The sequence below is a fragment of the Salvelinus namaycush genome, chromosome 3 (assembly GCF_016432855.1).
Source record: "Salvelinus namaycush isolate Seneca chromosome 3, SaNama_1.0, whole genome shotgun sequence".
NCBI classification, from domain to species: Eukaryota; Metazoa; Chordata; class Actinopteri; order Salmoniformes; family Salmonidae; genus Salvelinus; species Salvelinus namaycush.
This window is the reverse complement of record NC_052309.1, coordinates 57,623,807-57,645,970: the sequence shown is the minus strand read 5'-3', so window position 1 is coordinate 57,645,970 and position 22,164 is coordinate 57,623,807. Positions and strand designations below refer to the sequence as shown.

Here is a 22,164-nt window from a genome sequence, read left to right as displayed (position 1 = left end):
CATATATTTATGTTAGCTCACCACCAAATACAAAAAAGGACAGACATTTTTCACAGCACAGGTAGCATGCACAAAGCCAACCTAACTAACCAAGAACCAACCAAACTAACCAAGAAACAACTTCATCACATGACAGTCTTATAACATGTTATACAATAAATCTATGTTTTGTTCGAAAAATGTGCATATTTGAGGTATAAATCAGTTTTACATTGCAGCTACCATCACAGCTACCGTCAGAAATAGCACCGAAGCAGCCAGAGTAATTACAGACACCAACGTCAAATACCTAAATACTCATCATAAAACATTTCTGAAAAATCGATGGTGTACAGCAAATTAAAGACAAACATCTTGTGAATCCAGCCAATATTTCCGATTTTTTAAGTGTTTTACAGCGAAAACACAATATAGCATTATATTAGCTTACTACAATAGCCTACCACACTACCGCATTCATTCATCAAGGCACGTTAGCGATAGCAATAGGCACGTTAGCGATAGCGAATAAACCAACAAAAGATATTAATTTTCACTAACCTTCATAAACCTTCATCAGATGACAGTCCTATAACATCAGGTTATACATACACTTATGTTTTGTTCGAAAATGTGCATATTTAGAGCTGAAATCAGTGGTTATACATTGTGCTAATGGAGCATCTTTTTCCCAGAATGTGCGGATATTTTTATGACACTCAACTATTCTGACCAAATAACTATTCATAAATGTTACTAGAAAATACATGTTGTATAGGAAATTATAGATACACTAGTTCTTAATGCAATCGCCGTGTTAGAATTCTAAAAATAACTTCATTACGACATCCAGCTTAGTTATAGCGAGAGCGTGCCCAAAATCTGGGCGCAAACTACTATTTCACATGTTCGACAGATATATGAAATAGCATCATAAAATGGGTCCTACTTTTGATGATCTTCCATCAGAATGTTGTACAAGGGGTCCTTTGTCCAGAACAATCGTTGTTTGGTTTTAGAATGTCCTCTTCTCCAGTCAATTAGCACGGAAAGCTAGCAAAGTAGCGCGAAGCTCTCCTTCCTGAACAAAGGCACACAACGCAACACGCCTAACGTCCCGAATTAATTTCAATAATCTAATAAAACTATATTGAAAAAACATACTTTACGATGATATTGTCACATTTATCAAATAAAATCAAAGCCGGAGATATTAGTCGTCTATAACGACAGCTTTTCAGAAGGCAATACCAGGTCCCTTCTCGCACGCTCCAGAAAACAGGAAACTGGTGACACGTCATACAAAGAGCTTTTATTCGACCCCAGATCAAGTTATACACTCCATTTCTTCTCTCACTGCCTGTCGACATCTAGTGGAAGACGTATGAAGTGCATGTATACTAATAAATATCAAGGACATTTATAGGCAGGCCCTAGAACAGAGCATCGATTTCAGATTTTCCACTTCCTGTCAGGAAGTTTGCTGCAAAATGAGTTCTGTTTTACTCACAGATATAATTCAAACGGTTTTAGAAACTAGAGAGTGTTTTCTATCCAATAGTAATAATAATATGCATATTGTACGAGCAAGAATTGAGTACGAGGCCATTTAAATTAGGCACGATTTTCCCCCAAAGTGAAAACAGCGCCCTCTGTCCTCAACAGGTTAACCTAGATCAACAAGGTTCAGGTTAATTTAAAGTTGAATTCCCAAATAGCCTATACAGGTTTGATTTATCATTAAAATAGATCAATCAGTAAAATCTGCTTTTGCAAAGCACATTTAGTAAACCCCAGTACTGACGGAAGTCCCGCCTCCGGCTTAGTGAACCTCAACCCATAAATGGATTGAACTCTGACCTCAGCAGCGATACCAACCCTAATGGAAAAACAGCAGAAATTACGAACAAGCTCTCCAAAATCAAACATCGGGTGCAAGCCTCGTAAAGGTTCTCTCCAGTCTAGATTGGCATCGGTCCAATACCGCATTGCACAGCTGAAGCACGAGCAGGTAACGGTAGACATAAAGGTGCAGGCGGAGAGAACTGGGAAACCAATGACAAATGCAGAAAAGGGAAAAATTCTGCTAGCAATGGAACTGCGTTTGAAAACTGAACAATTAAATGCAATTGCAAAAACCTATGACGATGAACAAGCATAAACTCTTTAACAAAATTGTCTTCCTCAGGATTCAAAATCATATGCTATAGGAACAACTCGATTTAGCCCAAACTAAATACCATGATGTCCAAGGCAAACTAGATAAGTCTGACGAGTTATCTTCAAACAGGCGCGCTCAACTTGATAACATGCATGTAGTTTTGTTGAACGTTACTCAAAGTAACACGGTTCTACGCCAAATGCTGCAGACCAAAGTCGATCAGTTAATGAACACAATAACTAAGTTGGATGACAAATCAGCAGAACTCATTTAAGTTGCCGACCAAATGAATGATGAGAGAACTCAGGTGATGAAGATAGAAATATTGATTTCTTAGCAAGCTGAGGAAATCTCATCACTGAATCTCTCGCTCCGTACTCAAGACCTCTATCTGCAAACCATGACAGATAAGTTTGAGACCAAAAGGAGCAGATGCGACACTCACGTGTCCAAAATCAGTACTCTAAGTGCTCAAGTGGACTCTGCAATGCAGCAGAATAGCACCCTAAGGTACAATCTGGTGGAATTCCAGAACGATCACGCGCTACACCGTGAATACCCATCCAAGCAACCAGAGCCCTGTACTCAAAGGAGTAAAGACGATAGGTTTCAGACTTTGCCTCTCTCGTGTCCCTCAGTCTTCTCCTCTTGGCCATTCAGCACTTAGTAATATGGTGCCTCTTGGACTACAAAGCCAAAGCTTGGCTTCTCCTCTTTGCCTTTTGGCCCCAATTTCCCCAAAGGATGAAACCAACCCTCTAAGCCCGCTTGGCACGGAATACCTTGACAAACTCGTCAAGAATTTCCCCACCTTTGACCCCGTTCCTGGTGAGCCAAACGATACTGAGACGTTCCTAGCTGACATAGAGGACGCATTGGATGGCTACCCGAACGCTACGGGTTCTGACAGGGTTTACCTGTTGAAGCGAACGTCGAATAGACACGTGAAGAGGTTCATTTGTCTACAACATCAACATGTGCTAAATGACTATGCTAAACTTGCCACAGCTTTGAAATTAGAATTCAGTGGTTCTGCGACTCGCAAACATGATAGCTCACTGGCTAACACCGTCAAACAAGCTTGGAACGAACACCCACAAGCTTACTATCATAGGCTTCGTTCAGCTTACTTTGGCCTACTCACTGAAACAGGAATGGAAGAGCTGTTACCATTCAAACAAATGTTTCTGTCGAACATGTGTCCCACCTTCATTACCTACTTGAGCCCTGCAGCCCACGTTGGCTTGCGTATCTTACAGCTCATAGAGCTTGCAAGCACAGCTTTTGAGGCATTCAAAGTTCACAACGCTAAGAGCCCTGACCACTCGGTTTTGAAATTTGACCAGGAGCACTCACTCCAGTTAGAGGGTGCATTATCAGGTATTGGAGCATTGAGAGATGACGCACAACAACGGTTTCTACCACAAAACCACGATTCCAATGACCTCCGCGGTCGAAATAACTGTAAAGTATGTCGCCATCAAAATGACTACCGCTACAATCGACCTGTTCGCTACGTTCCTGCACCCAACCTACACAAAGTGTCAGAGCACAAGGGTAACAAAGGGTTGAAGGACGATCAAAATGTAGACCAATGAGGGCCTCCCGGGTGGCGCAGTGGTCTAGGGCACTGCATCGCAGTGCTAACTGCGCCACCAGAGTCTCTGGGTTCGCGCCCAGGCTCTGTCGCAGCCGGCCGCGACCGGGAGGTCCGTGGGGCGACGCACAATTGGGCTAGCGTCGTCCGGGTTAGGGTGGGTTTGGCCGGTAGGGATATCCTTGTCTCATCGCGCTCCAGCGAATCCTGTGGCGGGCCGGGCGCAGTGCGTGCTAACCAAGGGGGCCAGGTGCACGGTGTTTCCTCCGACACATTGGTGCGGCTGGCTTCCGGGTTGGAGGCGCGCTGTGTTAAAAGAAGCAGTGCGGCTTGGTTGGGTTGTGCTTCGGAGGACGCATGGCTTTCGACCTTCGTCTCTCCCGAGCCCGTACGGGAGTTGTAGCGATGAGACAAGATAGTAATTACTAGCGATTGGATACCACGAAAATTGGGGAGAAAAGGGGATAAAATTAAAAAAAAAAAAAAAAAAAAAAAAAAAATGTAGACCAATGTTCTCCACAAGTTCCACTACGTGAAGAACTAAAGCGTGAACATTTTGAGAAAAAGATAAAAGATAAGTCACAAGGACTAGACAGGTAATTACCGGACATCAGGTCCGCAGGAATTAACACCCATAGCAAGGACGTTAAAATTCAAATTTCTCCCGCTCTCACTCGAGACCCTATCCAGGGCCCACTTGATCAAGAAACAAGCCCACGGGCTTTGTCTATAGACTCTGATACAAAGGTTGCGAAGAAAAAGGTCAAACGCTTCATTAAAGCCAAGCCCAATCAAAATCTGCTTCCACCTTGAACAGAAATGGCACATCACATCATTGCGAACGACCACTCCACTTTGTGGGGAATATGTCCACTAAACACGAATCTAAACGCCCATACCTGGAAACAGTCCTGGAGGATTGCTTAACTTGTCATGCGCTATGATCTCAAAAGGGCTTTGAAGCCAACTAAACGTTGGTTAAAAGTGGAACGATGCGACACTACACTTCGAGGGGCCACTCAGACTATCTCACCTCTCACATTGAGAGTCATGCTGAAACTACACTTCCAGGATGTATCGCTCGTTCATGGGTCTCCCGGTCGCGGCTGGCTGCGACACCCTATGTGTGGCTTACCTTGACTTCCTCCTTGAGGTCATGGGGATCCACATAGGCCTTAGGCAGATCCAGGTAGATGAAGCTAGAAATAGTTATGGAAAAGGATGCATGAATAACCAGTGATAAAAACCCATTGTAATGAGTCACATTATGGACCAAGCTGATTGACTGTTTACTAGGAGTGAACAGTGAAACAGTATTTAATTTAATACGTTCCTTGGGACCCCCCAGTCATTTCTGTTCAATTCCAACAGAAGTACGACTGAGGTATAGTCAGTGACATCTCAGGTGAAATGTACAGAACATTGCAAGTGCAAATGTAATGAATAGAGTTATTACAATTTCCTTATTCTACTTGGCAGATAATTATATTTGTTCTAGACAAAACATGTATATCCCCCTGGACATCCTTCTTCAAGCAATTGATTAGTTGAATCAGGTGTGATAGGACAAAGATATGCAACAGCTAGGGGCCCTGGAGAAACGGAGAGGTGCGGGGGGCTGCCTTAATCGAAATCCACGTCATCGGCACCCGGGGAACATTGGGTTAACTGCCTTGCTCAGGGGCAGAACGACATGTTTTTTACCTTGTCAGCTCGGGGATTCGGTTACTGGCCCAACGCTCCTACCCATCAGGCTAGGAAAAGGGTGGGGGGTGTTGTTAATGTTTTTTTCGCACAGTGTTTTATGGCAATTTGAAGGAATATAAGTGTGGCAGTGCTGATAAAGATTGGAGAGGGTCGATTCCCATTGCTACCCTATCGGCAAGCAACAGGGACTTGAATTTGATGCATACTGCTGATGGGAGCTAGTGGAGAGTGGGAAGGAGTTTTACACAGTCTGGTAGGGGGACACAATGGAGTTGTTAACCATGGCCGAGGTCTTGGAGCAGGCAAGCCTTTCCAGGGAGGAAGAGCAGATTATCTTGCTTGAGGTGTTAGGCTAACATCCAATCTGCTAGACATGCAGAGTTAAGTGTCTTTTCATCTAGAGGGAGAGTACAGAGAGATAACCATTACGCCTCGATCAGACCGACAGCGTCATTGCGTCATTGCGTTTTGGTACACCAGAACATTCATTTAGAACGGAACGCTGCGTTTGCCTTGCAGCATTGCGTTGCAGTTGCATTGCGTTCTGCATGGTGCATACATTGTATACATCTGTCACGTTGGTATAATGATCGGGAGACAGGCGCAGGAATGCGTAATAGCGTTTTCTATTTACCCAAATTACAGCGTGCCATGTAAAGGCATGGGGACGGAGACCAAACAAACACGTATACAAAACACAAGGTTGAGACCCAAACAAAAGAGCCAGGAGTACCTCGAATAAATTCGCAATGGCACAATGATTATCACACGGGACGAGATCCGTAATCATCTGCGCAATCCACAATGGCATGAAAGCCAAAACACACAGCACAACGGTACTCACACAACCAACGGACATTGGAACAATTATCGACAGGACAATGGTGAACAAAGGGCACACTTATACAATTACTAATCACTGGGAATAGGGACCAGGTGTGCGTAATGACAGTTCCGGAAGATTCCGTGATAAAATCCAACGTATGCATCAAATTGTATGTGTAGACTTAACATAAATAGTAGGAAAATGGTGAATGTTTTTTTGCACACGTATCCCATAAACATGTTGGATTACATAATGAAACAGGTTTGAGTGCAGATCGAGGCGTTAGGGAAACTCGGTGTGATTGGGAAAGTCTCCTCAACATTTACGTCCGGTCTTAAACCGCTCCCTACCTCTTCCCTTTGCCCTAACCATCTGTAAGGTGTGAGATCCATCATTGCACTGCTTATAACCTACCTGCCCAGACCCTACAGATCTGCAAACATCGAAGGATTGGGGCCAAGGGGGAGGGAGCGATTTAGGACGAGCGGAGGGAGCAATTTAGTACTGGCATTACAAAACATTTAGATCTAGCTTTCTTGCCTGGTCTTTGAGAAGTCTTGGGTTTTTAATCAAGTGCACAATTACATAATATACATTGCTCTAATATAACCATCAATTACATGTTAGGACTAGAACCACAAAATAGGTTGACATGTATTCATATTTTGAACAGTAACAAAGCGATATGCATCTTTCAAATGATTTGCCATGGATATAAAGCACTCCACACGTCATTGTTGTTAACAATTGGAAAATGGCAAGGAAACTGCAAGCGACAGCACAAAGTCCTGTATGGCAATACTTTGAGAAGTTATTTCAGAAGGTGGTGAAATGCAAACTTTGCGAGGTGGAATTGAGATACAGTAACGGTAGTAAAGGTGCAATTCTTAACCATCTGAAAGAGACGCTCCATGAGACCCAAACCGTTGCTGGCAGCAGTGCAGGCCCCCAACAATGGACATAAGACAGCTTCACATGAAATTAAATAAATTGTCACGAATCAGCTCTCCGAAAAATGTGGGTGGATCAGGTTGTGGAGAAAAATCAGCCCTGATGTCAGATACCGGGTTAGGCTCGGAATTGATATTCTGCATTGTGAATTCACGTGGAATTTTATTAATCTTTCTTACCGCTTTAACAAGAAAAAAAAGTTGTTTAAACGTTAAGAAAACACTTTTTTTCCCATGTGTCACATGATTTAACAGTGGTGAGATACTGTATGAGGCTGTCACAGCAGAACGTCTGTCTGTTATTTTATGGAACCATAGCAGAGAAGTCCGTGTTCTAGCAGTGCTGCCAGGCCTCACAACATTGGCTCAGTCAGACGGAATGTTCTCACCTGGACCGATATCTCTTCGCCTCTGAATAGCTACACCATAGGCAAAACAAGCAACTAGCTAGGAGCACTTTATGTAGCATAGGCATTCACAAACCACCACAGCCGCTTGATCATCATAACTTTATTGTGTGGCGATACTAATTGTCAATTTCTTCCCCTCTTCTCTTCCTATTGGTCAGTTCCTGCGTTTGTCATGCGACACCCCACCTCATATCATGTACGGCCTGATGACGGCCCATTGGGGGGTGCCCTCCCCCAACCTGGTGGTTTCTGTGGTGGGGGGGGGGGGTGGTCGCGAGAAGGTCAAGCCCTGGGTCAGGGAGGTGCTGAGACAGGGGCTGGTCAGGGCAGCACAGAGCACAGGTGAGACACACACACACACACACACACACACACACACACACACACACACACACACACACACACACACACACACACACACACACACACACACTGGTGTCCTGGGTCAGAGGCTGGTCAGGACGGCACAGAGCACAGGTGAGGACAACGCCCACTGTTTAACCTATTTGTTTGAAATATCAATAATTCATATTGAGATGAATGGGTCCAGTCTCTTTAACATACAGGAATAATGATTCATGATGTGGTTATAATGCATTATACACATTGTCATAAGTATCTAAGAACCCCTTTTGATGTCTTGAGTTGTTTAGTAACCATTTGTGATGGGATTAAGGAAGCTGGTGCTAGTTCCTACTTCACAGTAGGGCTGTTATTTTTATTAGGTAACCACTTTTTTGGTGACAATGTGATTCCATTTGTGTTATTTTTTTGATATCTTCACAATTATTCTACAATGTAGAAAATAGTAGATAAATAAAGAAAGAAAGAAAAACCCTGGAATGAGTAGGTGTGTCCAAGCTTTTGACTGGCACTGTAATGATATGTAAAAAAATTACAAGCCTAGTTTAGCTAAGGAGAAAGCACTAAGCTATATAGGGGGTGCATTCAGTTTGATTAAATGTTTGCTACAATGTGTGACCATTTGTACTACATGACAGATTTCCCCAAAATGTTCTTCAATGTTTTTTAACAGACTTTGAGGTACGTTTGCTCTTATTTGACGGTTGTGGCTTGAAGCAATGAGCGACGTATTCTCAAGCATATTCATAATTTGTAAAGCGTAATTGAGCCATTCTGTAACAAAAGCGGTGAGGGAGGAGCGCCCATCTCAAAAAGAACAGTAATCTGCGGCCCGATTCAAAATTGAATGCAACGTTAACTCGCTTCACCCAGTGCATGCCTGGGTCATTGATAGAATCCCCTCACTTTTCAACCCATAACCCAACCCCTCCCCGTTTTTCTACTGGCCGTTCACCTGGCCGTTTAACTGAATGTTGCACACCGTTTTTTTCGTACTGAATGCAGCCAGGGAGAAAGACAGGATCTTTCTTGGCTTGCCCTGATTGGCTGAGCTAATGGAGTGGCTGGACATGCCGAGAGATGAGTCCTGATTGGTCTTTCATGTCACAGGCTTCTGTCTATAACAGATTGGAGGCTTCCAGGGTTGCATTCAGTACGACAGAATGGTGTGCAAAGTTGAATACAACGGAAACGGTACTGTACTGAAAGACCAGTTGAAAAATGTTGCTATTATAGTGGCCCAGAGGGCAGCTTCCATATGGTGTGTTGCACAAGTTTCAGATGCTCAAACTCATATTGGCCAGGCCACACCTAACAAACGGGAGCAAACGTACCTCAAAGGAAACGTGTCGTTCATTACAAACCATCATGCAACGTAGAAAACATTGAAGCAAACAGAACATACCAGTATGTAGATAATCTTTGTTACTGCTGATTTTTTGGACAACTGCAAAAGTGTTGCTACAGCTCTCAAAAACATTGCTGCCCTGAATTTATCTGGCGCTATCGACAAAGCTCAGTGGTAGAAAGTTTAACTTTTCATGTTGAAAAACAATATCCCACGTACAGTATAAATACAGTAATGTATTTAATAAATCGCTCCGCCATTTCCTGGTTGCTAAAATTCTAATAGTTAGCCTAATTTCAGTTTTTGTGACAAAACAAGTCATTGTGTAGAGATTCATTGTACCATCTTAACCGCTGTGAAATATATTTTCCATAACCAGAAATGTTGTATTTTCTGCTCTTTGAAGCTGGTGCAAAATAATGTTTTGAGCAAAAGAATGTATTTTAGACACATGTGCAAACTTCATGGAGTAGGCCATTCAAGGAGTTGGTCTGATGGTGCCCTCTGATGTCATCGGCCTGCCCCCTTGCTTAAAAAACAATAGAGGAGCAATAGAGAACAAAAGAGTAAAGACCCACCAATTAAACTGGAGTAGGAACTGGAGAGGTTAGTTTCTGGAGGACGCCTGTGGCGTACTGCACTAGCATCGAATAGTCGCCGCAATATGCAACTTTTCAGGGAAGTCAGGAACCAATACACACAGTCAATTAGGAAAGCAAAGGCTAGCTTTTTCAAACAGAAATTTGCACCCTGCAGCTCTAACTCCAAAAAGTTCTGGGACACTGTAAAGTCCATGGAGAATAAGAGCACCTCCTCCCAGCTGCCCACTGCACTGAGGCTAGGAAACACTGTCACCACCGATAAATCCACGAAAATCGAGAATTTCAATAAGCATTACTCTATGGCTGGCCATGCTTTCCACCTGGACCCAAACTGTTACAGACCTATATCCATCCTGCCCTGCCTTTCCAACGTCTTTGAAAGCCGCACAAAGATTGTTTGTTAGTAAGAGTGGTGTTTGTTTCGTTCAACGTGTTTACTGGACTGTGTTCGTTTCCCCCCGTGTCTGGGGTTGTTTGAGGAGTACACCCAGTGTGTTAGTAGGGTGGCCTAGTTTCTCCGTGTTCATTAAAGAACATTGGTTATTGCACCTGCTGTTTCCTGCGCTTGACTTCGCACTCCGACACCCAGGCCTTACAACCTTCCTCATCCCCATTTTGTTTTTATTTACTTTTTTTGCTCTTTTGCACACCAGTGTTTCTACTTCCACATCATCATCTGCACATCTATCACTCCAGTGTTAATTTGCTAAATTATAATTACTTCGCTACTATGGCCTATTTATTGGCTTACCTCCTTACTCCATTTGCACACACTGTATATAGATTTTTCTATTGTTATTGGCTGTACTTTTGTTTATCCCATGTGTAACTCTGTGTTGTTTTTTGTCGCACTGCTTTGCTTTATCTTGGCCAGGTCGCAGTTGTAAATGAGAACTTGTTCTCAACTGGCCTTCCTGGTTAAATAAAGGTGAAATAAAAAAATGCCACGATGACTCACATGGTGACTCTGGGTGGGGCTAAGTTGCGTGGGTGGGGTGAGCTAAAGTGAACAATGCTGAATAGGCGTAAACAAAGAGGCTTTCAAAGGCTTTTTCTTCTACTTGTCTCCTAGTGGGTTAACAAGTTCATCAACTTTCAAAGCAGCATAACTTTCCCATGTTTCCTACATCTACAGTGTATATACCATTTTGAAGCTCAGACAAAGACGGTGGATAAATGGTGGATAAGCCGTTTACCATTGGATTTTCTTTTTTTTAATCTGGTCTGCTTAACTGGGTGTGTCTCCCATAGACACCAGTGTAATAGCAGCTGAGTCTGGTCTACTTAGTTAATTCATTTTCATTGAACCATATAAAAAAGATTAATCCAGCTAGTGGGGTGTCTTGCTTCCTCTTCCATCTCTCTCTCTGAGTCTCCTCCTTGTCCTCCTCTGGCTGTACTGGTTCGAAGTTCACAAAACACAAGACCATCTAGGCCAGACAGTTGTTCGTTAAAGCAAGGCAGGGAAATAAGCAAGTTCAGCCATAAAGCATTATAACGTTTGTAGACACAGCAGAGGCAAACCAGTAGGTCAGATGAGAGCTGATCCAGAGAATGAATAGAAGTGCGTAAGTGAGCAATCAAATTGAGTATTTGAAAGAAAACATTTCTGGGCCTGACTCCAATACATGGTGGCATCTTTCACTGCCATTAAATGGACAAAATTACTTTTGAAGGAAAGAGGGAGGAAAGTCATCTGTAGCACCTGTGGTCCTCTGCAGCTCAGTTGGTAGAGCATAGTGCTTGCAATGCCAAGATAGTGGGTTTGATTCCTGGGATCACGCCTATACATAAAATGTATGCATGCATGACTGTAAGTTGCTTTGGATGAAAGTGTCTGCTAAATGGCATATTATATTTATATATTAGGAAAGGAAGGATGTGTAGAGTACGTATTTGCACAGTTCCCTTGACTCATAACCGACAAGCTCCTTATCTGTCTATTGTTTACTGTCCATTGTCTATGGTCATGTGTTACGCTGTTGGTAAGAAAGTGTGCTTGCTATTCCAAGGTTTTGGGTTCAATTCCCGCAGGTGTCACATGAAAAAAAACACACACAAAAAAAAAATGTATGCACTCACTGTACTGCAATTCGCTTTAAATAAAGGCGTCTGCTCGCATATTATTATTGTGTCATAAACATTTCTCGCTCCTCTCTCCCAGGGGCGTGGATAGTGACGGGGGGGCTGAGGGAGGGGGTTGGACGTTGTGTTGGGGAAGCAGTGAGGGATCATGCGGCTGCGGCCTCCTCCCTGTCCCAGAAGAAAGTCATCGCTGTGGGCGTGGCCCCCTGGGGCCTCGTGCACAACAGACAGCAGCTCATTAACTCTGAGGTACACGCACACACATGCACACACATCCACACATACACACACACACACTGTTCAATGTATATAGAATTAAACATGCACAGACACATACACTCATACAGTAGCTCCCCTCTACTTCTCACCCTTTCTCACTCAGCAAAGCAAAGCCACAGGAAATCAAATAAATAACAATAACAAGGAAATTGTATTACACACGGGAAGGTAATCACAATGCTCTCTCTCTCTCTCTCTCTCTCTCTCTCTATCTCTCTCTCTCTCTCTCTCTCTCTCTCTCTCTCTCCCCTCCTTTTACTTCCCCAAACTCACTCCCCCTCTGCCTTTATCATTCTCTCCTCCTCTGATCCCCTTCTCTACCTCTGCTCTCTCTCTCTTTCTCTCTCTCACTCTCTACCCTCCTCCTCTTCCTCTCTCAGGGTAGTTTTCCAGCACGGTATTATGTCCAGAACACGTCCCATGACTCGTGCTGCCTGGATAGTAACTACCAGGCCTTCCTGTTGGTGGATGATGGGAGTGTAGGCCGGCGGGGAGGGGAAACGGCCTTCCGGGCCAAGATGGAGGACTACATCTCCCACCAACGCACCGGCATCTGGGGTGAGACTCAGTAGTTACATACGCGCATGCACGCACACATGCGCATAGATACACACACCCACACTTGTAAGACTAGCCCCCAGGTGTACAGGTGGCGTGCAGTATGTTTAAGCCACCCATTTAATGTGTACTACTGTATGTTCAGATCAACAATATTACTTTTCTTATCAGCAATCATGTTTCCAGTACCTACATTTCAGCATGCAAGTGTTAAGCTAAAGCTTGAGGCTAAGCCGTAATAAGCATTACAGGGGACCACTGAACGATGACGCCTTGCTTGCAGTTGGAAAATGCGACTAGATGTAATTCAATCAGTAGAACCACAGCCATGTTGATAGCTAGATGCGATAACGCCCATATCCTATTGCCGCATATTTGCAAAACTTGATTTCATTCTCATAACGTTCGAGTATGAGTTTTCACATGTACCAACGTCCTTTGCGATATGATATAGCCTTTAATACTCTGTGATGCTCGTGTAACTCTTTTGTATTGCTTGTATTCGGTGGGTGATTTATATATTTCAGGAAGAAAGACTAACAAGTTCATCCAAAGTTGAACTCATCTGGCGAACAACCCATGGGAGTTTATTTTGTTTCTGTTGACATCATGACTATACAAGGCAATCTCCTCCTCTCTTTTGTGTAGCGTCCCTTTTTTTATTTTTAGGAAATACACTTAATTCACTGTTCCAAACCCATGATGCTTGTGGAAAAGTAAATATTCTTATAAATATTCTTATGAGTAGTAAATCATGAAACATTTATGGACATTCACTATGACATCTGATCAATGACTCATGACTAAAACCTTGATTTTATGGACTTCTCCCATTTGTCCTACACCCCTTCCCTGTACCTGTTGTTTTCCAGGTAGTGGCAGTATAGATGTCCCTGTATTGTGTATGCTCATCTCAGGGGACGCTGCCATGCTGGAGGTAAGCTATGGCAACATCACTATCATCACTATGACGTACTTTACTTTTCATGACATCACTAGGCCTATAGTACATTACTGGGCATGACCAGAACATTCCCGTTATCCCCTCTTTCTCTCTCTCCGTTTGAATTTCCCTTTCCCTCTTATCTCTCCTTCTTTCACTTTCTCTCACTCTCTTTTCTGCTTTTCGCCCTCCCGCCCTCTCTCCCTCAGAGGGTGGATCTCTCTCTGAAGAAGGCTACTCCCTGGCTGGTGTTGAATGGTTCTGGTCCAGCGGCGGATCTCATCTGTGAGCTGCTGGATGTACTGTCAGCCGGGCCCATGAGCCCCCCCTCTCCCCAGCCAGAGGGTGAGGGGAGCGAGAAGCCCAGTGCGGAGCTGCGCGACAGAGCCCGTGAGAGGGTCCGGAGACACTTCCCTGCCAAGGCAGACGTGGAGAAGCTGGTGGACAGGGTGAGTGAGTGTGTGTGTGTGTGTGTGTTATTTTATTTGTCACGTGCACAGTTTACAGCAGGTATAAAAGGTACAGTGAAATACTTGTTCGCTGGCTCCCACAACATTGCAGTATAATAATCAATAATAAGAAGTAAAACAAAAACAAGTAATAGAAGAGATAATATGCATAGTAATGTGTGTGTTTGTGTGTGTATGTGTGTGTGTCTGTATTTAAGCAAAAAGGCCTGGGGGTGTGTGGTATATGACCAAAATACCACGGCTAAGGGCTGTTCTTTAAGCACGACCCAACACAGAGTTCTAGGACACAGCCCCTAGCTGTGGTATATTGGCCATATATCACAAACCCCCGAGGTGCCTTATTGCTATTATAAACTGGTTACTAACATTATTAGAGGAGTACAAATAAATGTTTTGTCATACCCATGGTATACGGTCTGATATAGCACGGCTTTCAGCCAATCAGCATTCTGGGCTCAAACCACCCAGTTTATAAAAGTGTGTATACATGTACAAGCATCCACACACCTGTCTATGGGTGTTGGGGTGTGAAAGAGAAAGCGAGTTTGAGTAAGTGATTAAGTGACTGTCATACTGCTCTTTCTTTCTTTTTCTCTCCCTCCCCCCAAGGCTCTGAGTATCTATAAAAACAGAGATCTGATCACAGTGTTCCACGGGGAGCAGGAGAGTCCTGATGATTTTGACACAGTGCTACTGAAGGCTCTCGTCAGAGGTAGGGGTGCGTGTGTGTGTGTGTATGGAGTGTGTGCATTTGCTATCTGTTGAGAGATTTGTTGAACATGATCCTGGTCAAACTAATGTGGTGGTTAATTTCTTTACTATCAAATGAGGAGAGAAACTTATCACGCAAGTCAGAGTTATACTTAAACTAAATCTATATTCACTTATTAATAAGGGAGCAGGTCAATACAACACACACATATAAAGTGAATCGATTGAGTGCTCTCCGATAATGATGGGTGGTCGATGAATCACCCTCAGATATTTCATTGAGAGCCCAGAGACAAAGAATACAACACCTTTTTATAGCAAAGTAAGTACATCCTCCTGAATGTTCATGACAAACAACAGATGTATGGAATGGGTCACAAGGTTAAGATTTGTATGAAAGATACTAATAATTCACATCAGACAGTATTCAAGCTATCTCATGCAAGCATCTGCAAAACACGTGACCTTATGTATGTGTATGTGTGTACAGAAGGAGAGACGAAGCTGGGTTACGGGGTACAGACTATAATGAAAAGGTTGTCTCAGTTCGTCGCAACTGAGTCAGGAGAATAGGTGCCAAAGTGACAGGAAGTCACTACAGACATACTTCCTCTAACAGTAGCTCAACGGTTCCCCCAAGTTCGGCAAGCAAGCACCTTTGACTGTCAGCCCAAATGATGTTTGTCCTACCCCTACACACACACACACACACACACACACACACACACACACACACACACACACACACACACACACACACACACACACACACACACACACACACACACACACACACACACACACACACACACACACACACACACACACACACAAAACATGAACCTTTCGCCCACAAACAGGCTCCAAACAGAACAAGAGCTGTATCACCGATGTGCAGAATATACAGTTGAAGTCGGAAGTTTACATACACTTAGGTTGGAGTCATTAAAACTCGTTTTTCAACCACTCCAGAAATTTCTTGTTAACAAACTATAGTTTTGGCAAGTCGGTTAGGACACATACTTTGTGCATGACACACGTCATTTTTCCAACAATTGTTTACAGACAGATTATTTTACTTATAATTCACTGTATCACAATTCCAGGTTTACATACACTAAGTTGACTGTGCCTTTAAACTATATCATGGCCTTAGAAGCTTCTGATAGGCTAATTGACATCATTTGAGTCAATTGGAGGTGTACCTGTGAATGTATTTCAAGGCCTACCTTCAAACTCAGTGCCTCTTTGCTTGACATCATGGGAAAATCAAAAGAAATCAGCCAAGACTTCAGAAAAAAAATTGTAGACCTCCACAAGCCTGGTTCATCCTTGGGAGCAATTTCCAAATGGCTGAAGGTACCACGTTCATCTGTACAAACAATAGCACGCAAGTATAGACACCATGGGACAACACATCCTTCATACTGCTCAGGAAGGAGATGCGTTCTGTCTCCTAGAGGTGAACGTACTTTGGTGAGAGAAATGCAAATCAATCCCAGAACAACAGCAAAGGACCTTGTGAAGATGCTGGAGAAAACAGGTACAAAAGTATCTATATCCACAGTAAAAACAAGTCCTATATTGACATAACCTGAAAGACCGCTCAGCAAGGAAGAAGTCACTGCTCCAAAACCGCCATAAAAAAGCCAGACTACAGTTTGCAACTGCACATGGAGACAAAGATCCTTCTTTTTGGAGAAATGTCCTCTGGTCTGATGAAACAAAAATATAACTGTTTGGCCATAATGACCATCGTTGTGTTTGGAGGCTTGCAAGCCGAAGAACACCATCCCAACCGTGAAGCACGGGGGTGGCAGCATCATGTTGTGGGGGTGCTTTGTGGCTGGAAGGAGGTCATGAGGAGGTCATCATGAGGTAGGAAAATGATGTGGATATATTGAAGCAACATCTCAAGACTTCAGTCAGGAAGTTAAAAGTTGGTCACAAATGGGTCTTCCAAATGGACAATGACCCCAAGCATACTTCCAAAGTTGTGGCAAAATGGCTTAAGGACAACAAAGTCAAGGTATTGGAGTGGCCATCACAAAGCCCTGACCTCAAGCCTATAGAAAATGTGTGGGCGGAACTGAAAAAACGTGTGTGAGCAAGGAGGCCTACAAACCTGACTCAGTTACACCAGCTCTGTCAGAAGGAAAGGGCCAAAATTCACCCCAACTTATTGTGGGAAGCTTGTGGAAGGCTACCCGAAACGTTTGACCCACGTTAAACAATTTAAAGGCAATGCTACCAAATACTAATTGAGTGTGTGTAAACTTCTGACCCACTGGGAATGTGATGAAATAAATAAAAGCTGAAATAAATAATTCTCTCTACTGTTATTCTGACATTTCACATTCTTAAAATAAAGTGGTGATCCTAACTGACCTTAGACAAGGAATCTTTACTCGGATTAAAAGTCAGGAATTGTGGAAAAACAGAATTTAAATGTGTTTGGCTAAGATGTATGTAAACTTCCGACTTCAACTGTAACACTGTTCTCTGTCTCCAGTTAAGCTAAGAGAAGTCAGTTAGTTTCTGTCAGCTCTTGGCTGAGTGCCCAGACATCACGGGGTCATGCTACACACACAGAACAGTTAGAACAGGCCTCTTATTAATTGGCACACACCTTTCTTTCTTATATTGGTTAGTTTCTTTAGCCCAATGCCTAGGCTTAAAGAAGGATATTTTAGTACACAAGCATTAGTAAGGTTTAACAGAAAATGCCCTCACATTGTGCTCAGTGCTCATTGATTGTCTGTATTGTTATTGTAATTGTTTTTAATAACCTGCCCAGGGACTGCGGTTGAAAATTTGCCAGCTGGCTAAAACCGGAACTTTTACTGAAACTTTGATTAATGTGCCCTGTCCCTGTAAAAATAACTCAAACTCAAACTCAATCCACTTTAATCACCGGACACTGTTCCCCGTAATGGAAACATAATTTAATGTTAAAATACATTAACTTCCTGGTCATATTCACTGGTTGTCACGCCCTGACCATAGAGAGCCTTTTTATTCTCTATGTTGGTTAGGTCGGGGTGTGACTAGGGTGTGTAATCTAGGTTGTTTTTTTCTATGTTGGCTTGGTATGGTTCCCAATCAGAGGCAGCTGTTTATCGTTGTCTCTGATTGGGGATCATATTAAGACAGCCATTTCCCCACTGTGTTTTGTGGGATCTTGTTTATGTGTAGTTTCCTGTGAGCACTCCATAGCTTCACGTATCGTTTGCTGTTTTTTAAAATGTTTTGTGCGTTTCACGAATAAAAAGATGTGGAACCCATATCACGCTGCGCCTTGGTCCGAATGTTATTTCGACGAACGTGACACTGGTGTTACCTAAACTATAAAACCGAGCAACAGTAATCAGAAATTATCAAAGAATGTTTCCCGATTCAACTATTCAGACCTCTACTGCAAATGTCTCACTGCATCCCTTACAGCCCGATATAGCCCAGCGAGCACGACTCGTTTTCACCAGCGGACTAAAACATGGCATTAGTAGTCTGTCCAAAAACCACTAATAACCATTTAGGCCACAAAATTTATGTTGAATAAATTAGCCTTCCAATATGAACTAAGTATGCTGTTAAAACGTTCAATTTAACATCTTAAAACAAACACTGGTGGCAGTATCTGTCTAGGCAAAACATACCAATAGTTGAGTTACAATCAGAAACCCAGATTTTAGTCAATACCATAGACCCAATGCTATTGAAATGACAAAGAAATCCTGCAAATAACCCAATTACAATGGTCTGTAGTCGTAACATCAGGCACATAATAACGGCACAATTCCCAGAAAATAGCCTTAATTAAAGGTCCAAGCATTTCTCCGCAGAGATTCTCACATGCGCAAAAGGAATAGATTAGCAGTCAACGAGTTAAATCGGCATTCATTGATTCGGAAACAGATCTTGCGCCTTTACCTGAAAGAGAATTATGTTATCTCATGCAACAAATTTCAATTTGGGCTCCAGAGTGGCACAGCGGTCTAAGGCACTGCATCTCAGAGCAAGAGGCGTTACTACAGTCCCTGGTTCAAATCCAGGCTGAATCACATCCGGCCGGGATTGGGAGTCCCACAGGGCGGCACACAATTGGCCCGGCGTCATCCGGGTTTGGCTGCCTCTCAGATTATAGGTGGGTCCATCTGCTCCATTCCCGAAGTGTTTGAGGGATCCCTCGTGCACGATTTACCCAGGTCGTCAGGAGCGGTCACCAAGTGAAGATTCACATCCCCATCCCCGTCGCCAAATGTGGTGGTTAATTTCTTTACTATCAAATGAGGAGAGACAAACTTATCACACAAGTCAGAGTTATCCTTAAACTAAATCTTTATTCACTTATTAATAAGGGAGCAGGTCAATACAACACACACACATATAAAGTGAATCGATTGAGTGCTCTACGATAATGATGGCTAGTCGACGTTGAGAGCCCCACGACAAAGAATACAAAACCTTTTTATATAATAATTCACTTCAGACAGTATCTGCTGTAAAGACTTTTCTCATTGTGTAGAAACCAGGGTCTGGCCCCAAGCCATCTCTCCCTGGTACCTTCCAGTCGAACCAGAGCAAACTCCCTCCCATGAATGGAATGTGGCCTAAGGCATCGTACATCTACTGTCAACATTAGGCCCCCAGAGGCCCATTCTCAGTAGAACACACACAGATGAGAGTGTTCTAAGAACCCCCTATTCTGTTGCATAAAACAACCATTTGATGCAATAACAGTATTTATAACATAATCTTGTAATTTCTCTCACACTAATCATTCATTCTATGTTTTGTTCTGTCAGCCAGTAAACGTGTGTCAAGCGATGCCAGTGAGTACACAGAGGAGCTGAAGCTAGCAGTAGCCTGGAACAGGGTGGACATCGCTAAGAGTGAACTCTTCAATGGAGACATCCAATGGAAGGTGAACTGCTCCTCACTTCTGATGTCCCTGTTTAACACCATTTATTTGATTTTATGTTATTTAGTTGACAAGGAATTTATTATATTCAAAACAGGCAGGCAGAACAGACAGACAGACAGTTAATCCGCTTCACAAATTGGAAATTTAACAATATAGAGAAAATAGGCTGGTGGAGAAGGGAAGTTGGAAATCGATTCAATTCGTGAAGCGTTCCTTAATTTTCTCAATAGTATTGTTTCAACTTTGACAGACAGATCGACAGATATACATGTTTATAAAAAACACCCTTCTATCCTCCCGCAGTACGAGGACCTGGAGGACTCCATGACGGATGCGCTGATCAACGACAAGCCCCAGTTCATACGTCTCTTCAACGAGAACGGCCTCAACATCCTGGACTACCTAACCTACAGGCATCTGGAGGTCCTGTACCGCTCACTGTCCGACAGTTCTCTGGCCTTCACTCTGCTCCAGCGGCTTCTCACAGAGAGAAAGGGCCTGGCCATATGCTCTCCGAAAGAGGCCTTAGCCCTCAAGAGCCCCCAGAACCCCATGAGCCCCCTATCAGGACCCTCCTCTGTCAAAGAGCTCAGCTTGTATGAGGTGAGGAGGGGTTAAGGCTGTTGCGGTGACTATATTACCGCCACACCAGCGGTCACAAGTCATGAAGGCTTCCACGTGACCGTTTAGTCACAGTAATTAGGTTTCTCCAAGCTCTGATGCTGCTGATGGTCATTAGTAGCCTACCAAACTTGCTAACTCTATTGTCCCTCTAATCACTCTGACATCAATGCAAATGTAATCAAAAATTTAATTAAACACTTCATGTTGCGCAACATTTATATAGGCTATGCAATTGTGAAAGAAAACAGAGTGGGCCTCTATTAAAAAGAGGAGGATCCCATCAGCTTTCTATAGGCTAGGCTAGACCTACTATATTTATTTCTTAACTTTCCTAATATTAAGCACATTGCTTGTCTTTACAACAGGAGTATAGCCTACCTGGCTGGTATGAAAATGAACCACGGGAAAAGCGTCCTCCATTCGCTATTTAAGTGAATAGAAGAAATGTATTTTTTCCCTGCCCGTGTTTCGAGACAGGTGCATGATAATGGTCCATTCTCAATCAAAACAAATTTCACACATATATTATTTAGTATATGTAAAGACGAGATTAAATAGAATAGTCTGATGGGTGACAATATTAGCCTATCACTTGTGAATGATGCCCAGTATAAGGCAAGAAACAATGCCTTTTTTTGCGACTTTTTCGAATCATAGTCGCACATCTCATGTAGCCTAGCCCATAGACCTATATGTGGCCAAATAACTTCTTAAAATTAAGCACATTAATTCGCTTTACGAGTAGTATAGAGCCTAACTGGCATACATAAGCAGCGCGTGAGTTTCAAGTTTGGGGAAGATAATTTTCACCATAAAAATGTACCTTTATAATTAAAGCATTACATGCATAATCACATTTGCAGTCAATTTTGATAATGGTTATTTCCACTAATGGAACATTCACGCTTATAGCCTACTGCAGTGTGCGCATTGCTGCGCTTATAATGTGAAGAGATAGCCAAATGTTGTATCACATTTTAAGCTAAACGTTCTGATCTGTTGTCAGCCTCATTGCATCATTTTATTTTTTGATTCTGGTGGTTGTATTCATTTGATTCTATCGCATCCCACAACTGTCCCAGACTATGTTTGGAATATTTATTTCTCGCACAGAATAGGTCAACTTTTGTACTATTGGGGATAGTAGATTGACTTAGGCTAGTGCTTTTGCTGTTTGTTAGGCTTACTCATCTTGTTGGCTGACGAAAAGGCCACAGGCCGCAAAAGGCATGGATTTTTTTAGGGTGCATTACGACCACACAAAGGGGATGTCGGCGGGAAATTCGAGGCATTATCAAGTGCTTGTCAAATTGTGAATGAGAGACTAATGACGTGTGTACAGCTTGCGCAATAAACAAAGCAGAGCTCATGCCTTTCAAGCTACTTTTTTTCAAATCATCATTAGAGTCGTATCATGCAGCCTTACAATGTATTAAAAATGTAAACATATAGCCCAACGAAAGTTAAATTAATAACTCTAAATTAAACATACAGGAGTACCTATTTCTTTGTTAACCGCTCAACACAGAATAGCCACATGTGCGCACGCCCTCAAATCCTTTGGAGAAAATATCCTTTCTATTTTATTCAGCTTTGTTCAATTGTATTCTTGTATTCTTACTATAAA

At 42.9% G+C, this 22,164-nt stretch overlaps 1 protein-coding gene across 1 annotated transcript in view; it reads left to right on the top strand.

The window, feature by feature from the left end:
• The window catches only part of LOC120043945 (transient receptor potential cation channel subfamily M member 4-like), a 70,798-nt gene that overhangs the window by 12,597 nt on the left and 36,037 nt on the right, over nt 1-22,164 (top strand). The window contains exons 4-11 of the mRNA XM_038988543.1: nt 7,789-7,972; nt 12,108-12,277; nt 12,688-12,865; nt 13,738-13,802; nt 14,018-14,257; nt 14,888-14,990; nt 19,795-19,913; nt 20,217-20,516. Of these exons, the coding sequence (XP_038844471.1) occupies nt 7,789-7,972; nt 12,108-12,277; nt 12,688-12,865; nt 13,738-13,802; nt 14,018-14,257; nt 14,888-14,990; nt 19,795-19,913; nt 20,217-20,516 (1,359 nt within the window). The remainder of the gene's footprint in view (nt 1-7,788; nt 7,973-12,107; nt 12,278-12,687; nt 12,866-13,737; nt 13,803-14,017; nt 14,258-14,887; nt 14,991-19,794; nt 19,914-20,216; nt 20,517-22,164) is intronic.